At 42.5% G+C, this 21,676-nt stretch overlaps 1 protein-coding gene across 3 annotated transcripts in view; it reads right to left on the reverse strand.

Annotated features, from left to right (window-relative positions):
- LOC132005178 (KRAB domain-containing protein 5-like) overlaps positions 1-21,676 on the reverse strand; it is a 45,483-nt gene that overhangs the window by 10,230 nt on the left and 13,577 nt on the right. For 2 of the 3 annotated variants that reach the window (XM_059382027.1, XM_059382026.1), the window contains one exon: positions 10,388-14,567. The exons of the other annotated variant lie outside the window; for it this stretch is intronic. In XM_059382027.1, the coding sequence (XP_059238010.1) occupies positions 12,826-14,567 (1,742 nt within the window). In that variant the 3' untranslated portion in view covers positions 10,388-12,825. Of the gene's footprint in view, positions 1-10,387; positions 14,568-21,676 lie in introns of those variants that run through there. 3 annotated transcript variants of the gene reach the window in all.

A 21,676-nucleotide genomic window follows, 5' to 3' on the forward strand; every position in this document is an offset into this window, starting at 1 on the left:
CTGGGGATAAAAATATATGTTTATAAAAAATAAAAAATTAAAAAAAAAAAAAAAAAACAAGTCCTGGAAACCAGCTCAGTTAACAAAGCCCAGATACAAGGGTGGGTCAGGCCAGGTGGAGACATCCAATCAGTAGTGGGTTGCATAATGTTTCCCTGGTTACCAAGGAGTAGGGGCCCCTACCATTTGGGTACATCTACTAGGGTAAATTGTAACTCAATTGGTCACCTAGCATCACTGTGGAGTTCAATCTCATTGGTCACCTGTGTGTGGCCAGGCCCAACCGCATGGCCTTTGCCCTTAAAAGCTAGACTGTGAAACAGAAGGGTCACCTTCTCTTGTAAGAGGTGCGACCCCGAACGTTCTGTTAGATTCTTTTTTTTTTTAATTTTATTTATTTATTTGAGAGAGAGACAGTGAGAGAGCATGAGTGAAGAGAAGGGCAGAGAGAGAAGCAGACTCCCTGCGGAGCTGGGAGCCCGATCCGGGACTTGATCCCGGGATTCCGGGATCATGACCCGAGCTGAAGGCAGTTGTCCAACCAATTGAGCCACCCAGGAGTCCCCGTTCTGTTAGATTCTTAATGCTTGGCGCAAAATAAAGGTTTGCTTTGTTGGGCTGGCAGGAAGGGCTACTAAAGATGGCAAAAGTTCCTGCCACAAGACCTGAGCTCAGACAGGAGAACAAAGGCCCAAGCAGGAATCTTAGAACCCCGCCCCGGTCTCCTGTGGACCAATGGGACCTCGACAAGCAGGCGGGATATCCGAATAAGGGAAACTTGCCAAAAGACCCCTGAGCTTTCCCCAAGACCCCTTAAAAGCCCCCTCCTCCCTGCCTTGGGCGTGACTTCCGCCACTCTGCTCTCCAGAGTCATGGAACCTCATCCGAGGGTGCCCACCTCCTCCCGTGCAACTTTCTCAGCTCCCCTTCACCTGGGCCCTGAAACTTCGCCGGGAGTGTTTTTAATAAATCTTGCCTTGCACCCACTCTGCCTGGTGTTGTGTTTATCTCGCTGGAAAAAAACTTTACATGCTTGACCGTCGCTTTATATCAGTCTGGTTCCTTTAATCACGGACCAATTATTGGGGCATAACAGCGATAGTTCCTGCATATTTCTCAGTATCCCATGTTCCTTACAAATGACAGGAGGGAAAATACGAACGTTACAGGGGAGGATCTGTGAGACAGAACCAAGCCAATAAAAGAAGTTCACATCAGCTGAATTGAAACAAATTGATATCAGTGCCTAATACACAAGAAAGGACACACCATCACTGGTATTTTCCTGTGGACTGAAAGCAGGAATTCAGAATGTAAATCTAAGTATGCAAATACAGTGGCTATACATACACAAATCAATCACTTTCCTTCTGTAGAGGCTGCTTTTAGGCAAGCAGGCTTCACCAAAGGAGTTGAGGAACGGCCCCAGTGTCCCCTTGGCTGAGTTCAGACAGGGCCATCAGGGGACCCACCTCAAAATTCCCAAGAGGCTAAGGAACTAATTGGCTTCTGACAACCAGGTACAGTGAGCAGAAAGGAGCAAGTTCCTCGTTCCCCAGAACTCCTCACCTTCTTTCCCGCTTTAAGAAACACCCCCCCCCCCTTTCAGATAGACTCTCCTGTGCCCTCCTGCCTGCTCATCTCTGGTATTCAGGAAACTTCTGCAGCCTTTGTCCTGCCTCAGGGGAATTCCAACAGCCCTGCAGAACAGGCTTCCAGCCAATCATGGAACCACGTCTGACTGACAGAGACATTACACTGTGCTAGTAATAACTACTTTATGCCTTTCTTTTCTTTTAATTTTTAAGATTTATTTTCATTTTCATCTTCTTTAATGATTCTATTTATAGGGGCAACTGGGTGACTCAGTCAGTGGGCATCAGCCTTCTGCTCAGGCCAAGACAGGAGGTCCTGGGAACACCTCCTACGTTGCAGGGGCGGGGTGGGGGGGTGGGGGGGGTGGAAATCCTTGCTCAGCAGGGAGCCTTTGGCCTCTATCCACAGCACAGCCTACTTGTGTGCTCACTCTTTCTCTTACAAATAAATAATTTTTTTTTACAAAGACTGTATTTAATTCAAAGGGAGCGAGAGAGACAGCACAAACAAGCAGAGCAGCAGAGAAAACACTGAAGCAGGACCCTTGCCCACCTAGGAGTCCCATGTAGGGCTGAATCCCAAACCCCTGGATCATGACCTGAGCTGGAGGCAGAAAGCAGACTCTTAACCAAATGAAACACCCTCAGTCCCCAAGACTGATTTATATTCTAGAGGAGATGGATGCAGGCAGGAGTGGGAGAGAATGTCAGGCGGACTCCCCTCTGGGCACAGAGCCAGAAGCGGGATACCAAACCAGGACCCAGAGATCCTGACCTGAGCGGCAATCAGCAGTCCAGCTGATGAGGGAGCACGAGGCTGGCTGAAGACAAAGCAAAAGCTGGCGCCTTGCACCCCCCTCTGTACCCGCTCCCCTCCGTAATATGTGTAGCATTACTCAGGCACCCTGACTACCATGAATGATAAACAAATAGTTAACTTGCAGAGATCACAATCCTGCAAGACAGGAATCTCCCTTGCTCGACAAATGTCCTGGAGATCTACAAACAGTGAAGTTACCTTATCAATAGCCCAAATTTCCAGAGGCAAATAACTCTCAGTTCCTCAAGCCCTAATGTCTCCCTCCCCATCATAAACATTACTGGAGGAGGCTGAGGTAAAAGGGAATGTAAATGATAGCAGGATCTTAACACCCCACCAAGAATCTCCCAACTATCTTGATGATTAATGGCTGACCTAAAGACGACATTGATCAAGACACAAGAGCAAGGCCTCCTCCTTGCTCCTTGTAGGCCCTATTTAACATATACAAACTCCGTTGAAACCTCCCATCCCTTCACCATCCCCCCCCCCCCCCCCCCACCCCGCCCCGGACCGCAAGGTATATAACCTGCCATCCCTCACAACCCGGGGCAGCAGCTCTTCCAGCCCACGGGTCCTGTCCCCGTGCTTTAATAAACCACCATTTTGCACCAAAGATGTCTCAAGAATTCTTTCTTGGTCATCAACTCCGGACCTCAGCCCACCGAACCTCACCTAGGTTCTAAAACTTCATCACAACCTTAGTTGACTGAGGCCCCAGGCAACCTCCTCTAGTGCATTTTACACAGAGTATCTCTTTCACGTGCTAAAGATGAAGACATACACACATCCGTTTTTAGAATAAGAACGTTCCAAGTTTTTCTGGACTCATACCCACCGAGCTTATGTCCGCATTTCCTTCCTCCCCGGCTGCACACAGTTGATTGAGAATCCAGAGGAACCCGAATGAGAAATGATTTCCCCCACTGACATCCCAGGACCAGACCTCATCAGCCACAGGATTCTCGGACTCCACACCTTCCCCTCTGGATCTGCCACCAACGGAATATTGTCAATCCTCACAGGACTTTAATTCAAAGTGACAACGGCTGATGCCCTATCGAAGCTAGGTTGGGGACAGGACAGAAGGCTCTCGGACATAGAGAAGCATTCTAAAGACCTAATTGTGAGTTATCACTTCTGACTAGATCTTAAAAACAGGTGAATGCAGAAGCAAGAAGCACCGGAACTCAAGGCATCCACATCTGCAGCTTCTAAACTCGAGGGTCTGCAGAGAAACCAAGGACATGGCTCTGCGGGGACACCAGGCTCACCTGAGAGCCGTCCATTTCTGCCTTCGCCTCTACCTCTAGATTTCGTCCTCACGAGGGATCTGGGGGGAATCACAGCTGCATCAGGAGAAAATGCCCTGAAACCCAGCAACAGAGCTCCATCTCCTCACACCGCTCAGCTGCGGGCAGGACTCGGAGATGCAGAAAAGGCCCAACTTCCCAGGCCTTTGTGTCCGGAGCCCCTCAGAAACTGTGAGCTCCCAGGAGGACACCCATCCCTGCATTTTCCTCACCTGCTTTGTGGGGAGGGAGGGGTCCCCTGCCACTGCCACTCACAACTTCAGCGTCAGCATCAGAACCACGGGTTGCAGGGACCTGACCCTCCCAGACTCAGGGAGCAGAGACCCTGTCACCTCTCCAGGACCAGAGCCAAAAATCCATTCTCAGAAGTCCTCAGGCTCCCCCCTGGCGCCGCTGACAATCACCTGAGCCCTTAATTAACACAACAGTGTTGTTTTCGCCCAAACCAACTGACAGAATCTGAGGGGGAAGCCCACAGAGAAGATCCTTTCTGAAACTCCACAGGTGACCCTGCTGGGAGGGAACTGGGGAGGTGACCAAGCCAAGCAGGGGAACCAAGGCTGGGGTTGGGAGCAGAGTTTGAGTCCTGCCTTCTCCACCATCAGAGTTTCTGGAGACTGGTTCCTTCTTTCTCTTTCTGCTACACAGAGGGAGACAGCTTACACACCGAACACACGTAAAAATGCAAATGTTTCTTTTAAAGTAAACACAGGAGTTAAGAGTTTTTCCTTTATCTTCCTTTGATTCAAAATAAACCGACCAAAAATAATGTTCAGGCCAAGGAGACATATTTTTGGGTGACTAAATATTCCCCTCCAGTACCTGTTTCTGTTCATAAGGACCTGCCACACAGTTTTCCACACTGCATGTTCTTTTTACCCTCCCATCGGGGATATACGAGAATTCTAATTCTCAGCATTCTCAGGAAAATTTGATGTTATATTTTTTCTTTATTTTAGCCTTTCCAGAAAACACTGAGTGGTTTCTCACTGTAAACTATGCAGTCTTCTTACAACAGCTGTCTTGGTCACTGAAATGAAAAACACTTGGAAGGCATAAGGTTGAACAAACATAAAAGCAATTAATGCTTCAGTGGGACTCCATTTCCAAATAAGTAACCTTTCTCTTCTCCACAAACCTCTTCTCACCTCAGCCCTGTGATTCAGAAACCCCCACCCTGAGGACGTGATGAACATGGCTGGCAACACGGACAAATTCCTCGGGAAATCGGCAATTATCCCGTATTTCCCTACAAACCCCCAGCCTGTTCCTCTGGGTGGGCTGCAGGTTTCATGGCCCTGATCTGCTGAGGCCTTCTTGGCAGGAAAAGCAATGAAGCTCTGACTGCCCTTGTTCTCCAGCTCTCTCTGCATGTTCTGTTCTGGGTCTGCAGTGTGGAGGTCAGTTCACACAACAGAATGAATGTGAGGAGAGGAAAATTTGTTTTTCCTGTGCTGTTCTCAATGATGTCAGACAGTTTCACAAGAAAAAAACAAGTTCTTAAGTATATGAATGAGAAAGGTGAGGCTCAAAGAGGTGACACTTCTGTGTCACTGTGACTTATGAAGGAAGAGGTACGATTTAGAATTTCCAAAGAAGGGATTATATTCAGAGGAGAAAGGAAAGACGATATGTTTATGAAACAATGTTTGTCCTCAAGGAAGGCAACTTTTCTTTTCTTTCTTTTTTTTTTTTTTTTTTTGCAGTTTTTTCCCCCCAGTGTTCCAAGATTCATTATTTATGCACCACACCCAGTGTTCCATACAATCCATGCCCTCCTTAATACCCACCACCAGACTCACCAAACCCCCAATCCCCCGCCATAACCCTCAGTTCCTTTCTCAGAGTCCACAGTCTCTCATGCTTCATCTCCCCCTCTGATTTCCCCCAATTCACTTCACTCCTTCACCTAATGTCCTCTTAGTGTTCTCCTCCTAATGTCCTTCCTTATGTTCCACAAATAAGCGAAACCACATGATAATTGACTCTCTCTGCTGAGTTATTTCACTCAGCATAATCTCCAGTCCCATCTATGTTGATACAAAAGTTGGGTATTCATCCTTTCTGATGGAGGCATAATATCCCATTATATATATGGACCACAGCTTCTTTATCCATTCGTGTGTTGAAGGTCATCTTGGCTCTTTGCACATTTGGTGACCGTGGTCATGGCTGCTATGAACATTGGGGTACAGATGGCCCTTCTTTTTACTATGTCTGTATCTTTGGGGTAAATACCCAAGAGTGCAATTGCAAGATCATAGGGAAGCTCTATTTTTAATTTCTCAAGGAATCTCCACACACTGTTTTCCAACATGCCTGCACCAACTTGCATTCCTACCAACAGTGTAAGAGGATTCCCCTTTCTCCACATCCTCTCCAACACTTGGTGTTTCCTGTCTTGTTAATTTTGGCCATTCTAACTGGTGTAAGGTTGTATCCCAATGTGGTTTTGACTTGAATCTCCTTGAAGGCTAATGATGATGAACATTTTTTCTTGTGTCTGTTACAGGTAGGCAACTCTTTGTGATATAAACTGTTAATCTCCAGTATCCATGTAGGAAAGAGCATTAGGGTTTGACGCTGATGGCAAGGAAAGGATTCTTGAGATGTCTCTGGTGCCAGAGGTGTTCTATGAAAGCATGGGGACAGGACCTGGGGGCAGAAAGAGCTGCACTATGTCATGAGGCATGGCCCACTACATACTTTCAAGTTGGAGGGAGTTTGGAATAGCAGAAGTCTCTAAGGAATTTTGGAAGCAAGGTTTTAGGACCTTGAGGGGGCTAGCAGTAGTTGGGAAAAGGTCATTTATTACCATCTAAAAAAGCTTAGTCATGGGACCCTTCTGATGTGTCTCGGTGGGCCATCTGCTTGGGAGATGATTGCCAATAAGTAGCTAGCAGGGTTAAGAGGAAAAAAAGAGAAAGAAAGAAAGAAAGAAAGAAAGAAAGAAAGAAAGAAAGAAAGAAATGAAAGAGGAAAAGAAAGTATTTCCAAAAAAAGTTATATGTTAAAGTAGACTTACAGGATCCTGCTGGAGGTTAGGGAGTTCAGGTCAGGATTGTCTTTTCCCATTAGCAACCTATTAACATCATGGCAGTTGAGTCCTTGAAGGAATGTCAGTCTGCCTGTTTCAAGGACATGTCAATGACCTGTAGGTATGTTTTCTTCTGCCTTGGTTTCCCACATCATGATCATCTCTTTTCCTAATAAAGGTCCTCCATCTAATTGATTCTTACATATATACGTATGTGTATGTGTATATGTATATGAATATATACATCTCAGCATCACAGCAGAAGGAAATAATAGCATTTGTAACACAGGACAAACCTAAAAGACCGTTTTCTAATTTAAATTGAAACCCTGCCTTGGCGAACTTAATAGTCTTTAAATTTCGGGATGTACCTTTCCATGAATGATGGACTAAACCCTTCTTTGTACATCTATACATCACACATTGTTTACAAGAAAGACTGGTAATCCCGCCTTCTGGCTCAACCACCCCTGGGAACCCATACACAACCTCCAAGCACCTCCCTATGGTCCCTAGGAGGCACAGTGAGTGGACAGGCGATCATGAACTGTATCAGACTGCCCCACTTCTCTCCTACTGATTCACTGTCCTCAAGCTCCTTTAAAATTCTGAAGGCCTGGCCAAATCCTTGGAGGCTTTTTTTGTTTGTTTGCTTGTTTAAGATTTTATTTATTTATTTGGCAGAGATCATAAGTTGGCAGAGAGGCAAGGCAGAGAGAGAGTTGAGGAAGCAGGTTCCCTACTGAGCAAAGAGCCAGATGCGGGACTTGATCCCAAGACCCTGAGATCACTACCTGTCTGAAGACAGAGTCTTAACCCACTGAGCCACCCAAGTGCCCCTGGAGTTGATTTTTTTTTTTTTTTAATTTATTCTTCAGAGAGAGAGGGAGAGAGAGCGAGCACAGGCAGACAGAATGGCAGGCAGAGGCTGAGGGAGAGGCAGGCTCCCTGCTGAGCAAGGAGCCTGTGGAACTTGATCCCAGGACGCTGGGATCATGACCTGAGCCGAAGGCAGCTGCTTAACCAACTGAGCCACCCAGGCGTCCCTGGAGTTGATTTTTGAACATGAGTCTTTCTTTTTTCCAAGTGGCTTGCCTCCTGAATAATGCTGATATTCCATTCCCATCAAAACTCATCCTGTATGCATTGCCTTTTCTTTTTTTTTTTTTTAAGATTTTATTTATTTATTTGACAGACAGAGATCACAAGCAGGCAGAGAGGCAGGCAGAGAGAGAGAGAGATTGAGGGAAGCAGGCTTCCTGTGGAGCAGGGAGCCCGATGCAGGGCTCGATCCCAGGACCCTGAGATCATGACCCTAGCCAAAGGCAGCAGCCTAAACCACTGAGCCACCCAGGTGCCCCTGCATTGCCTTTTCAAAGGGTAACATACAGCTTGGGTTTCTGGATCAGAAAACTGTCGGATCCTTCAGCACAGTGGTCAGGAAGAACTTATGTAATATTTTAGGGTACAACGTAGTAAGTTGATTGAAATAGCACGTGTGTGGGACTTCTGCTGAAAAAGAGCTACACTTTAATTTTTTTAATATTTTGAGAGACTGAGAGAGGCTTTCCTGTGTGTGGGTTGTGATGGGCAGGGGAAGAGAGACAAACCAAGTCACCACTGAGCAGGGAGCCCACGGCAGGGCTGTGCTGGAAACCTAACATCATGACCTGAGTCAAAGTGAGACCCTTCATTGACCCACCCCTAGAGCCCCTAAGAGCTACAGTTTTCCTGTTTGAAGGAGGTGGTTGTATAATTCCTGCTCAAGGGTGTGGTCTCTTGCATACCGTAATAGACTATAAATGTTTCCACCAATTTCTTTATTTTTTTTAAATTATTTTTTTAACATTTTATTTATTCAACAGAGACAGACAGAGACAGAGAGGGAACACAATTAAGGGGAGTGAGAGAGGGAGAAGCAGGCTTCCTGCTGAGCAGGGAGCACCATGCAGGGCTCATGACCTGAGTTTCGGGCAGACACTTAATGACTGAGCTACCCAGGCACCCCTAGAACTACACTGATTATGGCTCTGAGAAAAGGGAGGCAAGTCCCTCACAGTAGTGAAGCAGCTTCCCTGAAGATCACCCAACCACACCAGATCTGACCTTGACTGTGGTTAACTACCTGGGAAACAGGGCTTGGAAGCAACCACAGCACATGTCTTGCTCATCCACCCTACGCCACTGCCCAGAAGACTTCTTCAGCTCAAACAACTATTTTACCATGTGATGTCTTAAAGCTGCCCACGTGGTTGCATCATCCAACACCCTTCTCCATCCCTTGTCATGGATCTAGCCAGGGGAAGTAGAATAATCACTGACATCCAACAGCATTAGTCCTCAGGAAGACACAGGAGGTCAATCGAATCATCAGGATAAATCAGGACTTCCCTACTACTGAGAAACTCACATGTTTCATTTCTTTTCCCCATAACATATATTCATCAGATGACACGAGAAAGAGCTCCTGTGCCTTTGCAGTGACTAAAGGGAGCCACCTCCAGGTCCCTCCCAACGTGGATAAGAGTTCCTCACATTTCCTTTTAATAAATCCTGTCTTTCTCGTGAAGGATGGTGCCTTCCTCAAATTTTTACTTAGATTCACATCCCACATTGTCTGCATTAATGTCTGCATTAATACTGATTTGCTTTCCATCTGTCTAATCTCAATTAAGCATTTTCTTGAGGACACTATATTAATAATATAGTCAAAAAAGAATGGTTGTAGTGCCTACATAGGTGGAAAGAAAAATGACCACGAATACAACTGGAGATCTGAAGGTAAGTAGGTCATAAAACAAATACAAGTTATTTTTCTACATCTAGGGAGTCACAGGCAACTAGGGATAGTTGTCCTCCTCTACATTCTAATTCTTCAGCTTAAATATTTTCTTTCTCTTCCCTGGGCTATGTCATCACTCCTATTGGGGTAGATTTCTCTTTCCTATGGGGTATCTATGACACACATGGGATGGTCATATGCGCATGTGTACCTCATAGTCACATCAAAACAACACTCAATGTAGGATGTGGAACACATACCTTCATTTAGGGCCATGGTGCAGTGCTAGAGTGTCCCAAGTCCAAGACCAGAAGATGCCATTCTGACTAAAACAGATTTAGGGAAGTGCTGTGGGAGGGGGAGTCTTCTCTGGGAAGGAAAGCACTGGGAGAAAGGAGAGATGGTGGCTTACAAGGACAGAGTGCAGATGTCATGAGATGTTCCACTAACTTGTAACCCTGAAGTATGCTGACTGGGGAATGCACTAGTGAAAAGGGCTCCTATTAGTGCAAGGGCCCTGCAAAACTGCTGGCTACACAAAATCAATGCCAAGTAGCAGTATCATGGAGTATGTGAGCTAAAACACCAGCAATATCTCTATGTTACATACCTTAGTAATATATCCACTGTAATATTATTCACAAAGAGGAGAAAATCACAGCATAGACTAGGGGAAAAATAATCACATATCCCTTAAACCTTCAGACGACCGAATGGATTCCTAGGTTTATTGTTCTACTCCAGTATCAAACAGGTGATTGACTTGATCAGCACCCTACAACCCTCAAAGAGATAGATGAACACTAAACGGAGGATAACACATCATTCACAACACACCCATATCCATGTTAAAAAAGTGTTTTATTAATGAAAATATATTATGTTCACACATACACTAAGTTATGTTTTTCAAATCCACTCTATTGTCACCATTCAAAATACAAAATATGCATGTGCAAAAGCATTCAAGTGTTGCAAGAAGGATGTGGGAGTACCTATTTCCAAAAATTTCACAACAGAGGTATACTTACTCCTCAGAAATGTGTATGTTCAATAGTATGGCATTGTAGGGAAGAGTTAGCTACCCTCTTTCAGTCATGTCAGGATTTCCTCATTTAAGCACATCAAGTCATACTCTCTAATGATTGCATGTAGGAAGATACTTTAGTAGTTTACTGGTTGGCTACCTCTTTTTCCTTAAAGAACAATTAGGAAAACCTCCTATTTCTAATATTGAGGAAGTTCTTTAGTGTCAATACATGCAGAAGTGTGTGCTCTGAACACCTATCGCATGGAATCTTAACACCAGTGTTATCAACCGTAAGCACCATCTCCACTGAGATGTACTTTCTATGTTATATATCACACGGTCCTCTTCCATGAAAAATTAGGTACGCATGAGTCCTACTTAATGGAGCAGGACATCTAGTATCTTCAACGTAGCAAGAATCAACAACATGGTCTTACACACCCAAGGGAAAAGAGAAATTTTCTGGAGTGATTTCAGGGGAAAACACATTAATATTCTTAGTCACAAATCTCAAATATGGTCAATGTAAGAAATTTTTAAAAATATTGAAATCCCTCATACATATGTGAAAGTCCATCCGCTAATCCATTCAACAGAATACCACATACATTTTTCTAAGTGTTTGATTTCTTTTTATATGACTATTTTCATACAGACTAATTTCTGAATAGACTGAATAATGTATTCCATTGGCTTGATCTCTGTAACATTTATTGGCATTTGATGTTTAGTTAGTTTTAAAGCATTGCTATTTTTCAATTTACTTTTATAACACACTGTCTGGTGTTTACTCCAAATGTATACCAAAATGAAGGTCTTTCCACATTCATGATGTTCCAAGGGTTTGAAGCTAATATGCATTTTGAGATACTGAATAAGCATTGAATTCCAGTTACAGGCTTGGCTATGTGCTTTACATTTCACACATTTACTCCTATAAAAAACTACAATGTTAACTTGGGAGTCCCAACTGACAAGGCAGACACATTCTTAGTATTTTTTTTTTTTTAAGATTTTTAAAATTTATTTGACAGACAGAGATCACCAATAGGCAGAGAGGCAGGCAGAGAGGGAGAGAGGAGGAAGCAGGCTCACCACAGAGCAGAGAGCCAATGCGGGACTTGATCCCAGGATCCTGAGATCATGTCCTGAGCCGAAGGCAGAGGCTTTAACCCACTGAACCACCCAGGCATCCCCATTCTTAGTATTTGTACACTTACTCTCCTATATGAAATCTCTGATATGGAGTGAAGAGAGAGCTGTCCATAGGCACTCTCTCACATTTATTACATTCATAATTTTCTCTGCAGTGTGAATTCTGTGACGTGCAGTAAGGATTGTGCGCCTGCTAGAGGTTTGGCCACATCCATCCAGTGTCTTTCCAGTATGAATTCTCTGTTTAGAAGGCGTGCATGCTGGACAAAAACCTTGCCACACTGGTTCTATTTCTGAAGTTATCATCTGATATAAATTCTCTCATAGGCATGAATGGGTGAGCACTCCTTAACCGATTTTTCTCACATTTTTTTCTTTCTTTCTTCACGATTTTATTTATTTATTTGACAGAGAGATGGAGAGAGAGCACAAGTAGTGAGGAGGGTCAGGCAGGAGGAGAGGGAGAAGCACGCTGCCCGCTGAGCAGGGAGTCCAATGAGGAGCTTGGTCCCAGGATCCTGGGATCATAACCTGAGCAGGAGTGAGCACCCTAACCGACTGAGCCACACAGGTGCTCCTTTTATTGCATTGTGTACACTGGTAAGCTTTCTATCTAGTATGAATTTTGATGATAATTAGTGAGGATTGAGTGATTATAAAGGTTTTGAAAATTTGTGATATTGATGTGGTTTCCCTCAAGTATGAATTCTGTGATATTGAATAAGGGCTGAGCTATGGTTAACACGCTTGCCACATTCATGATATTAAGGTTTATCTCCAGTATGAATTCTGTGATGTTGAGTAAAGGTTGGGCTTTCATTAAAGGCTTTGCCACATTCTGGACATAAAGTTTCTCTCTAATATGAATTCTGTGATGTCGAGTAAGTTGTGAAAGATGGGTAAAGGCCTTGCCACATTCTTCACATTGGTAAGGTTTTTCTCCAGTATGAATTCTGTGATGTCGAGTAAGGGTCCTGCTGTCAACAAAGGCCTTGCCACAATCCTGACATTGGTAATGTTTCTCTCCAGTGTGAATTCTGTGATGTTGAGTAAGGCTTGAGCTTCAGTTAATAGCCTTCCCACATTCTTGATATTAATAGCATTTTGCTCTAGTATGAGTTCTGTTATGTCGAGTGAGGTGTGAGTGCACGTTAAATGCCTTGCCACATTCTTGACATTGGTAAGGTTTCTCTCCAGTATGAATTCTGTGATGTCGAACAAGGGCACCACTGTCAATAAAGGCCTTACCACATTCTTGACATTGGTAACGTTTCTCTCCAGTGTGACTTCTGTGATGTCGAATGAAGGGTGACCTGTGGTTAAAGGCTTTGCCACATTCTAGACATTGGTAAGGTTTTTTTCCAATATGAATTCTCTGATGTTGAGTAAGCCTTGAGCTCCCATTAATGGCCGTCCCACATTCTTGATATTTATAGCGTTTTGCTCTAGCATGAGTTCTGCTGTGTCGACTGAGGTGTGAATTATTCTTAAAGGTCTTGCCACATTCTTGACACCGGTAAGGTTTTTCCCCAATATGAATTCTCTGATGTTGAGTAAGCCTTGAGCTCCCATTAATGGCCTTCCCACATTCTTGATATTTATAGCATTTTGCTCTAGCATGAGTTCTGCTGTGTCGACTGAGGTGTGAATTATGCTTAAAAGTCTTGCCACATTCTTGACACTGGTAAGGTTTTTCTCCACTATGAATTCTGTGATGTTCAGTAAGTTTTGAGTGTGATTTAAAGACTTTGGCACTTTCATTACACTTGTAATTTTCCTCTCCAGTACAGATCTGCAAATGTCCATTTATTGATGAACAGTCCTTAAAGGTTTGACCACCTTCTTCACATTTGTATACTTTTCCTCTAGTACGCATTCGCTGATGTTGAGACAGTGTTGATTGGCAGTCAAAGGATTTACCACATTCCTTAAAGATGTAGGTTTCCATTCCCCTAGGAACTATGTCATTTCTTTTTAGACTTACTGACCGAGTAAACATGGTCCCTTGTTTATTTGGACTGAATGCATTTTTTCCCTCATGAATTCTCTGATGATCACCAACACTGGAGGACTGGTTACAAGATTTCCCACATTCATTATCTTTATGAGGATTGTCTCCCAAAAGTACACTGTTATGTATACTCAGGTTAGAGTTTGAATGAAAGCCTTCCCCATATTTATCACATTCATGATGGTTCTCTGCAAACCTAGCCCTGAGACATCTGTGAACACTGGAGCCCTGGTTCAATGTTTTCTGAGATTCAGTGCATTGAGCAATTCTGACTCCAGTGGAAACCCTCTGGTCATTCTGCAGGGTGGACTCCTCGGTGAAGCCTGTCTCATATGGATCCCACTGAGCACTTTGTTCTTCATTTCTAAATCTCTGATGATCAGAAATACTTGACTGAAAGTTCAGGCCAATCCTATCTTCCAAATGGCTCAAATTATTATTTTCAGCTTGGGCTAGGTTACTTTCCAGATGTTCCGAACAGTCTGTCCACAAATCGCTATGATTGAATATTTGATTGGAGCTTGTGCTGACAGAAACACACTGCTCTGCAGAAACAGTTGACTTAAAAAGCGAGGTTTTCCACAGCACTTTATTTCCTTCACCATTTGGGGCAGTGAGATTCTCATTAAGGGCAATTGCCTTGGTTTGCGTGTATCGTCCAGGATTTCTCTGATGCCCTTCACTCTCCCCATCACTGTCCCAGTCTGTGCTTAAGTGTAAAATCTCAACAGCACTATGTTTGTATCTGTGCATTGACACTTTCTGGAAAGAACCTTCTGTGCTCCGCTTTAGCAGAAAACTCTGAGTGTCATGTGAAGATAGAGCTGAAAGATACCAAATAAAAGTAAAACCATTACACTTACTACATTCAGAAGAATATACTGATGACTGCTAATATAAAAGCATCAAGTCAATCAGACAATGTCAGAAAAATGGCTGAGAAGGAGTCATCAGGACTTCATTTCTCCATGGACACATAACATGGCACAGAACATACTGAGCACAGAGTCTAATAGAGAATTCTGCAGTATGGTCATGGTGTAGCACAAATCACTTTCCTGTATCTCTAACAATCAGGAAAAGGGTCACATGAGATCAAAACTAGCAGAACAATGGATACTGAAATACAAAACTGAACTGAACCAAATAGAGTGCAGTGAAAAATAGGAAGGTATCAACCACAGGAAGAGCTGTTTGTCAGAAAAGATGAACACTGGCAGACCAAGAAGTAAATTAAGAATAACAGAGAAAAAACTGACTAAAATGACTGGTGAAGAAGTGAAAGCAGACACAGTTTAACTGACTGTAGGAATCAAAGTAATTATAAGAGGCAACAATGGATAATCATTGCCCACAAATTGATACTAAAAAACAAGTATAAATTTCAAAAAAAGGTATAACCAATTTCCACTCCCTCTTTCAGAAAAGTCAAAAAAATCTCAACCGATCTGCAACCCTGAAGCCGAATGAAAGAGGAATAAAAGAAAAAATCCAACAAACAAAGATTGTGTGCCAGATGAATTCACTGGATATTCAAACAGACACTGAAGGAGAAAGGACTGCAAATCTCTTCAAACATTTCCAAGGAGTGATGATCAGGGAAACTAGCAGAACACTCTCTCTGTGGCACCAGCATTACCAGCTCATGCAAGCCAGACGAAGACACTACAAAGTTTACAAACTACTGCCTATGAGGAATATTCACTCGAAGCCCACAATAAATAGCAATCTGAATCAACAGCACCTTTTCCCTTTTTACAAAAGATCACCAAGTGGGAAACGGTCCAGGAATTAAGGGCCCTCCAACATATAAAAAACCATAATTTGAAGACTTCACGATAACAGAATGAAGATAAAAAATGACATGATTGGGGTGCCTGGGTGGCTCAGTGGGCTAAGGCCTCTGCCTTTGGCTCAGTTCATGATCCCGGGGTCCTGGGATCAAGCCCTGCATCCGGCTTTCTACTCAGCAGGAAGCCTGCTTCCTCCTCTCTCTGCCTACTTGTGATCTCTGTCATTTAAATAAATAAACTCTTTAAAAAAAAAGACATGATCATATTAAGTGAGGCAGAATACAAATATGGGCACACTGGACATGTCATGTTATAAACAAAGCAGAGAAAGAAGGAAACCTATTCAACCTTATGAACGCCACAGATGTATGAAAAGCTGCAAATTAACCTATTCAGTAGGGACAGTCTGCAAGCTTCTCCTTTATGATCAGCAGGTAATGAAGTGACCCCACCACTGCCCTTGAGTATAGTACTGGACACTCTGGACAGAACAATTATGCAACCAAAAATAGAGTAAAGGAATATAAACTGAAGAAGAAACAGTAAAACTCTCTCTGTTCACACATGACATGATTATAGACCCTAAAAATAGGGCTGATTAAGTGTCTGCCTTGGGCTCAGGTCATGATCAGGGTCCTGGGATGGAGCCCCACATAGGGCTCTCAGCTCGGTGGGGAGCCTGCTTCCTCTTCTCTCTCTACCTGTCTCTCTGCCTACTTGTGATGTCTGTCAAATAAATAAATAAAATCATAAAAAAATCCCTAAAAATCATCATTTTAATTTTCTTTACTGTTTTGGTCATTTTTTGTATTGTTTATTTCTGCCAGTTTTTCCATTTCCCAATTTCTTCATGTTATACAATACAAAGTTAAGAAAAATGTTGAAAAAAAAAAACCAACTTAATTTCCACCAGAAGAACTAAAAAAGGAAGAAACTAGGATGAAAGTAGAGAAACAAAATAAAGAAAAATCTGAAATAAATAAAATACAAGATGAACACTAATAGAACACAGAAAATAATGCCCATTTCAATCAATAAAATAAATAAAACTGGCAATGTGTTAACTCCATAAACCAATATAATAATTAATGGGGAAATTTATGAAAAAACAAACAAAACAACAAATAAAAAACAACTAGAGAATTCCTAAAAATGGACAAGTTATAAAGACTTATTTACTAAACAAGAACCAAAGAAAAGGTAAATCTCCTTAGATCAATAGAAAGTATGAAAGTTGAATTTGGAATCAATACTCTACCAGCACAGAAAAGCCCAAGACCTAGGAATTTTACTATCATTGATGGGGTCAATGAGTTTCCTAAATAAATCCTGTGATGCATGATTGTTCTCCCTCTGGCTTTTGTTCAGACTCTGAATTTTTATATTTTCCCTTCCATATGACAAAGTCATTCTTCTGCTTCCAGCATACCCTTACATCAAACCTGTTTCTATTCTCGCTTACTGCATTGTTCATCTATGTCTGATTTTTATAATTTTTTAAAAAATATTTCCTTTATTTATTTGACAGAGAGTTCACAAGTAAGCAGAGAAGCAGGCAGAGAGAGAGGGGGAAGCAGGCTCCCTGCTGAGCAATGAGCCTGATGTGGGGCTCGATCCCAGGACCCTGAGATCAAGATCTCAGCAGAAATCAGGAGTCAGTGGCTTCCCCAAGTGAGCCACCAAGCACCCAATTATTTTTTTAACTCTTACCTCTGTGGTAAAGTTCTCACTATCCTTTTCTCAACCTTTTGAATATCCTTCTGATTGTTGACTTAAATTCTACGGTTACTACTATCTGTTTCCCTTGTATCTTCTGCCCTGGTCTAATTTTTTTCTTTGGGATAAATTCTTTCATCTTAGCATTTGTCTAACTCTCTACCTTCCTCAGTCCATTAGAAAAGTCAGTGATGTGTCCTGCTGTATCCTTTAGAACAGTGGTCTTCAGGGGCTCTCCTTGCCTGCTACGGGCAGTGTTTGGTCCCTGGCCTGAATGTGGCCAGTTTGGACTAGGTGAGCTCTGCTCTGCTTGTGAAAGGAGACCTGACATCAACTCCACCGGGACTGCGAACCTGCAGAATCTCTGCTCAGGAGATGTGATGTGGGCAGGGGCTGACCTTGCTGAGCCTGAGGAAAGCCTCACTGAGAAGAACAGTCCCCTCAGATCACATAGGGTAGGGACTGGTGTAAGCAAGGCAGCCAGCCAGTTTCCTCACTGAGTGGGGCTCTGCTTTATCTACAGGACAGGAGAGAGATCCCATATTTTGGAAGCCACATGTCACTGAATGTTTCCTCTCAGGAATGTGCTCCTAGACTACTGAATACTCTCCCCACTGTGCACCCCAGGTGTTCCTCAGATGAATGTTTCCAAACTCCGTGCCCCCAGGTTGTTTACCAACCTTTTGTCCGGGAGCGCCTGAGTGCCCTCCTGGTTCTATCCCATCCAAACCTGCTGACCATTAAACCTCCAGGCTTTAAGATGTGTTGGTTCCAGGAACTCATGAAATTCAGCCCTTTTCCCTTTCCAAGCCAATGGCTTTGGGAAACCTCCTTAGGCATCCCCTGAGTGCTCCTCTCTCATGACACCTACTGCACAGCCAGGGCTTCCTGCCCTCCAAAATCCTATACTCCTCTCCTCCCTAAAACATGTCTCCACATTATATGCCATCATCCATGTGGCCTACTCTCTCCTTTCACTTGGCAATCTGTTCCGTCACTCCTCAGCCCAATGTCTGGTCATTTAGGATAACCTGACAGTTGCCTAGTGGCACTCATGTCAGGACACATGAGTCTAGAATCCTCCTGCTCCACGGCCATTGCTTCTCCTGGGAATCCTTATTTTTTTTTTAAGATTTTATTTATTTATTCGAGAGAGAGACAGTGAGAGAGAGCATGAAAGGGGAGAAGGTCAGAGGGAGCTGACTCCCCGCTGAGCAGAGAGCCTGATGCGTGACTCGATCCCAGGACCCTGGGATCATGACCTGAGCTGAAGGCAGTCGCTTAACCAACTGAGCCACCCGGGTGCCCAATGCTTATGATTTTAATCCTGTTGAAACTCATAGGGATTTTATAAAACTGGTACACAAACCAACATGTAAAAATTAGTTTTGTTTCTACACAACAAGGAACAATTCCCAAAACAGACACATCATATATTTTGAGCAAACCCCCTCCCCCCCCAAATTCTTCCAATTTAATATAATGGTAGCGGTCAAACCAGAAAGAAGAAAAGTGTAATATACTGTGAAAGAATCAAAGAATGAATAACTAGGAAATGCATCCATGTTCCTTCACTGGAATATTTGAAAAACAATAAATCTTGAAGCGATCTATAGAAAATACAATCTCTACCAAAACTTAAAAAGGCTAGTTTATCTGATGAAAGTTTTGCCATTCTGCCTTTCTCTTTTTATTTTTTTTTAAGATTTTTAAAACTTTATTTGATAGAGAGAGAGAGATCACAAGTAGGCAGAAAGACAGGCAGAGAGAGAGAGAGGAATCAGGCTCCCCACCAAGCAACGTGCCTGATGTGGAGCTCAATCCCAGGACCCTGGGACCATGCCCTGAGCTGAAGGCAGAGTCTTAATTCACTCAGCCAACCAGGTGCCCAACTACTCTGGTTTTGTTTGGACATCCATCTGCATGTATAAAATACAGTCAAAAGAAAAAAAAAAGAATCACACTGAAAATACTGATCCCTCTCTGGAGATCGACCTGCCCCTGAATACTTCCAGATCTACTAACAAATACAGTTAACCAATGAATAACGTGCTTTTCATCAATAATGGTCCACTTACCCAGACAAGTTTATCTTGATGACTCCAGTGCACTACAGTAAATGTCTTTTCCCTATGATTGCCTTATGTTCAATTTCCTCAAATTACTTCCTTATAAAACTATGGTATATACAGCAGACCACATACAAAGAATGGGAGGACTGATAACATGTAGTTAATCCATCAAAGACCACAAATGAAAATGGACTTTTAGAACGGCATGGCAAATGTACTTCGCCTTATGCAAGAGCTCCCAGAACAGCAGCAGTGGGATTCCCAGGAGTCGAAACAAGAATGGGGCCGGCATAATGCAATCAAGTACTGAAAGATCGAAAATTACCACCAGTAATACTTTATTGGGCAGAACTCTTTTCCACAGATGTAGAAATAAAGACATTCCCAAGACAAGACCCCTCTACGTTTACCAGTAGATCTATCCAAGGAGACAAACAGACAAAAAGAACCATTAAAGGAATATTCTCTTGAAGAAATAAAAGGAATTCTACCCAGGAACTGCAATCACACAAGGACACAAAGCTCTCTGCTGAATAAATATGTAGACAATTACACCAACCTGCAGTGTTGTAATGAGACACCAGTCACGTTTATTTCTGCTACAGAGCATTGTTTAAAAAAAAAAAAAGTATAAAAATCATTAAAGTAGGTCATAAAGTACACAACATAAAAGAATGTGTGACTGTTAACAAAGTGGGTGCAGGGGTAGAGACAGGAGAAAGAATCTTCTTTGTACCCAACACAGAGGTTGAAATGGTTTGTTTTACAACAATGTTGTTTTAAGGAATCTCTAAAGTAACCACAAGGAAAATACTCCCAGAAGACACAAAAGGCAATGAGAAAGGTACCAAAGCATATCATGGGTATTCATCTTACAATTACAGATAAAATCTATCTTTCATATTTCATACCAAAGCATGATACAGAAGTATGAAATGTTTGAAAATTACTTTGAATTCTAAACAGTCTTTCTTTCATGCAGAGAGAATAAAAATTCACCCACAAATACATGGTGAAATGAATTCTATGTTGACAACCACTCACCTAGAAACAGTACAACATTCACTGATCACTCACCAAGGAGACAAAAAGTAGGGGTCACACAGTATGTATCTGTGACATACAAACACAAGACAAAGACACACAAAATTTACCAGCAAAAAGCATGAAGGTCATTCTTTTTTGAGGCATACTTCGATGTTCTTGAAATATACTGAGCTGAAAAATTCTCTTTCTATAACAACATACACAGATAAAACCAAATCTACACCTACCTAACTTTCTTGAATGAGCCAGAGAGAAGCAGCACATTATTAGGAAATAACCATACCAGAGTAAGACAAAACTTGACCCATGAAATTTTAAATAAAACATTGATGTATGACAGAAAAGGAAAACTTCAATATAACCATAATTTAAAACTGTGTCCATGTACCCATGAAAAACAGCATTTGATTGGCATGTCTTCATGGACTAGAGCATCGTAAAGAATTCTCATTAAAATCAATCACAGGGGCGCCTGGGTGGTTCAGTGGGTTAAGCCACTGCCTTTGGCTCGGGTCATGATCTCAGGGTCCTGGGATTGAGTCCCATATCGGGCTCTCTGCTCAGCAGGGAGCCTGCTTCCCTCTCTCTCTCTGCCTGCCTCTCTAACCTACTTGTGATCTCTTTCTGTCAAATAAAAATAAATAAATAAATAAAATAAAATAAAATCAATCACAAAAAGCTATAAATGAAAATTTTATGAGCAATTAAAAGACTTGAAAGAAATACTGTATTATTAATACACTCCTCCTCCTGCACAGATTGTAACCCTGTAATTCATTCTGTAAGACAGAGGAAACAAACAACATCTTCTTTTCTCAGTAAATAAATACCGTGAAAGTTGATAAATATGCTGAGAGACACTGTATATGAAATTAATATTTGGGGTTGAATTCTGATACATTCTGAGGAATGTGGAAGAAAAAGTTCATTATTAATTTCCCAGAAATAACATCACATTACTGAAAAGATGATTTTCTAAACATTGGGATTTGGGGTACCTGTGGGGATCAATTAGTTAAGCAGTTTCCTTCACTTCAGGTCATGAGCTCAGGGTCCTGGGATCCAGCCCCACACTGGACTCCCTGCTCAGCAGGGAGTCTGCTTCTCCCTCTTCTTTTGCCCTTTCCCTACTCACTTTTTTTCTCTCTCTGTTTCTCAAATAAAATTTTTAAACAAAATATATGGGAATTTTACTAACAGTCTAACTCACTTCTTAAAAAGCACATGCACATGTCATATCAGGACATTTGATGTATAAAATATTGAGCTAAATCACATATAGAATTAATCAGAAAGTGATAACAC

This window comes from Mustela nigripes, chromosome 17 (assembly GCF_022355385.1).
Source record: "Mustela nigripes isolate SB6536 chromosome 17, MUSNIG.SB6536, whole genome shotgun sequence".
NCBI classification, from domain to species: domain Eukaryota; kingdom Metazoa; phylum Chordata; class Mammalia; order Carnivora; family Mustelidae; genus Mustela; species Mustela nigripes.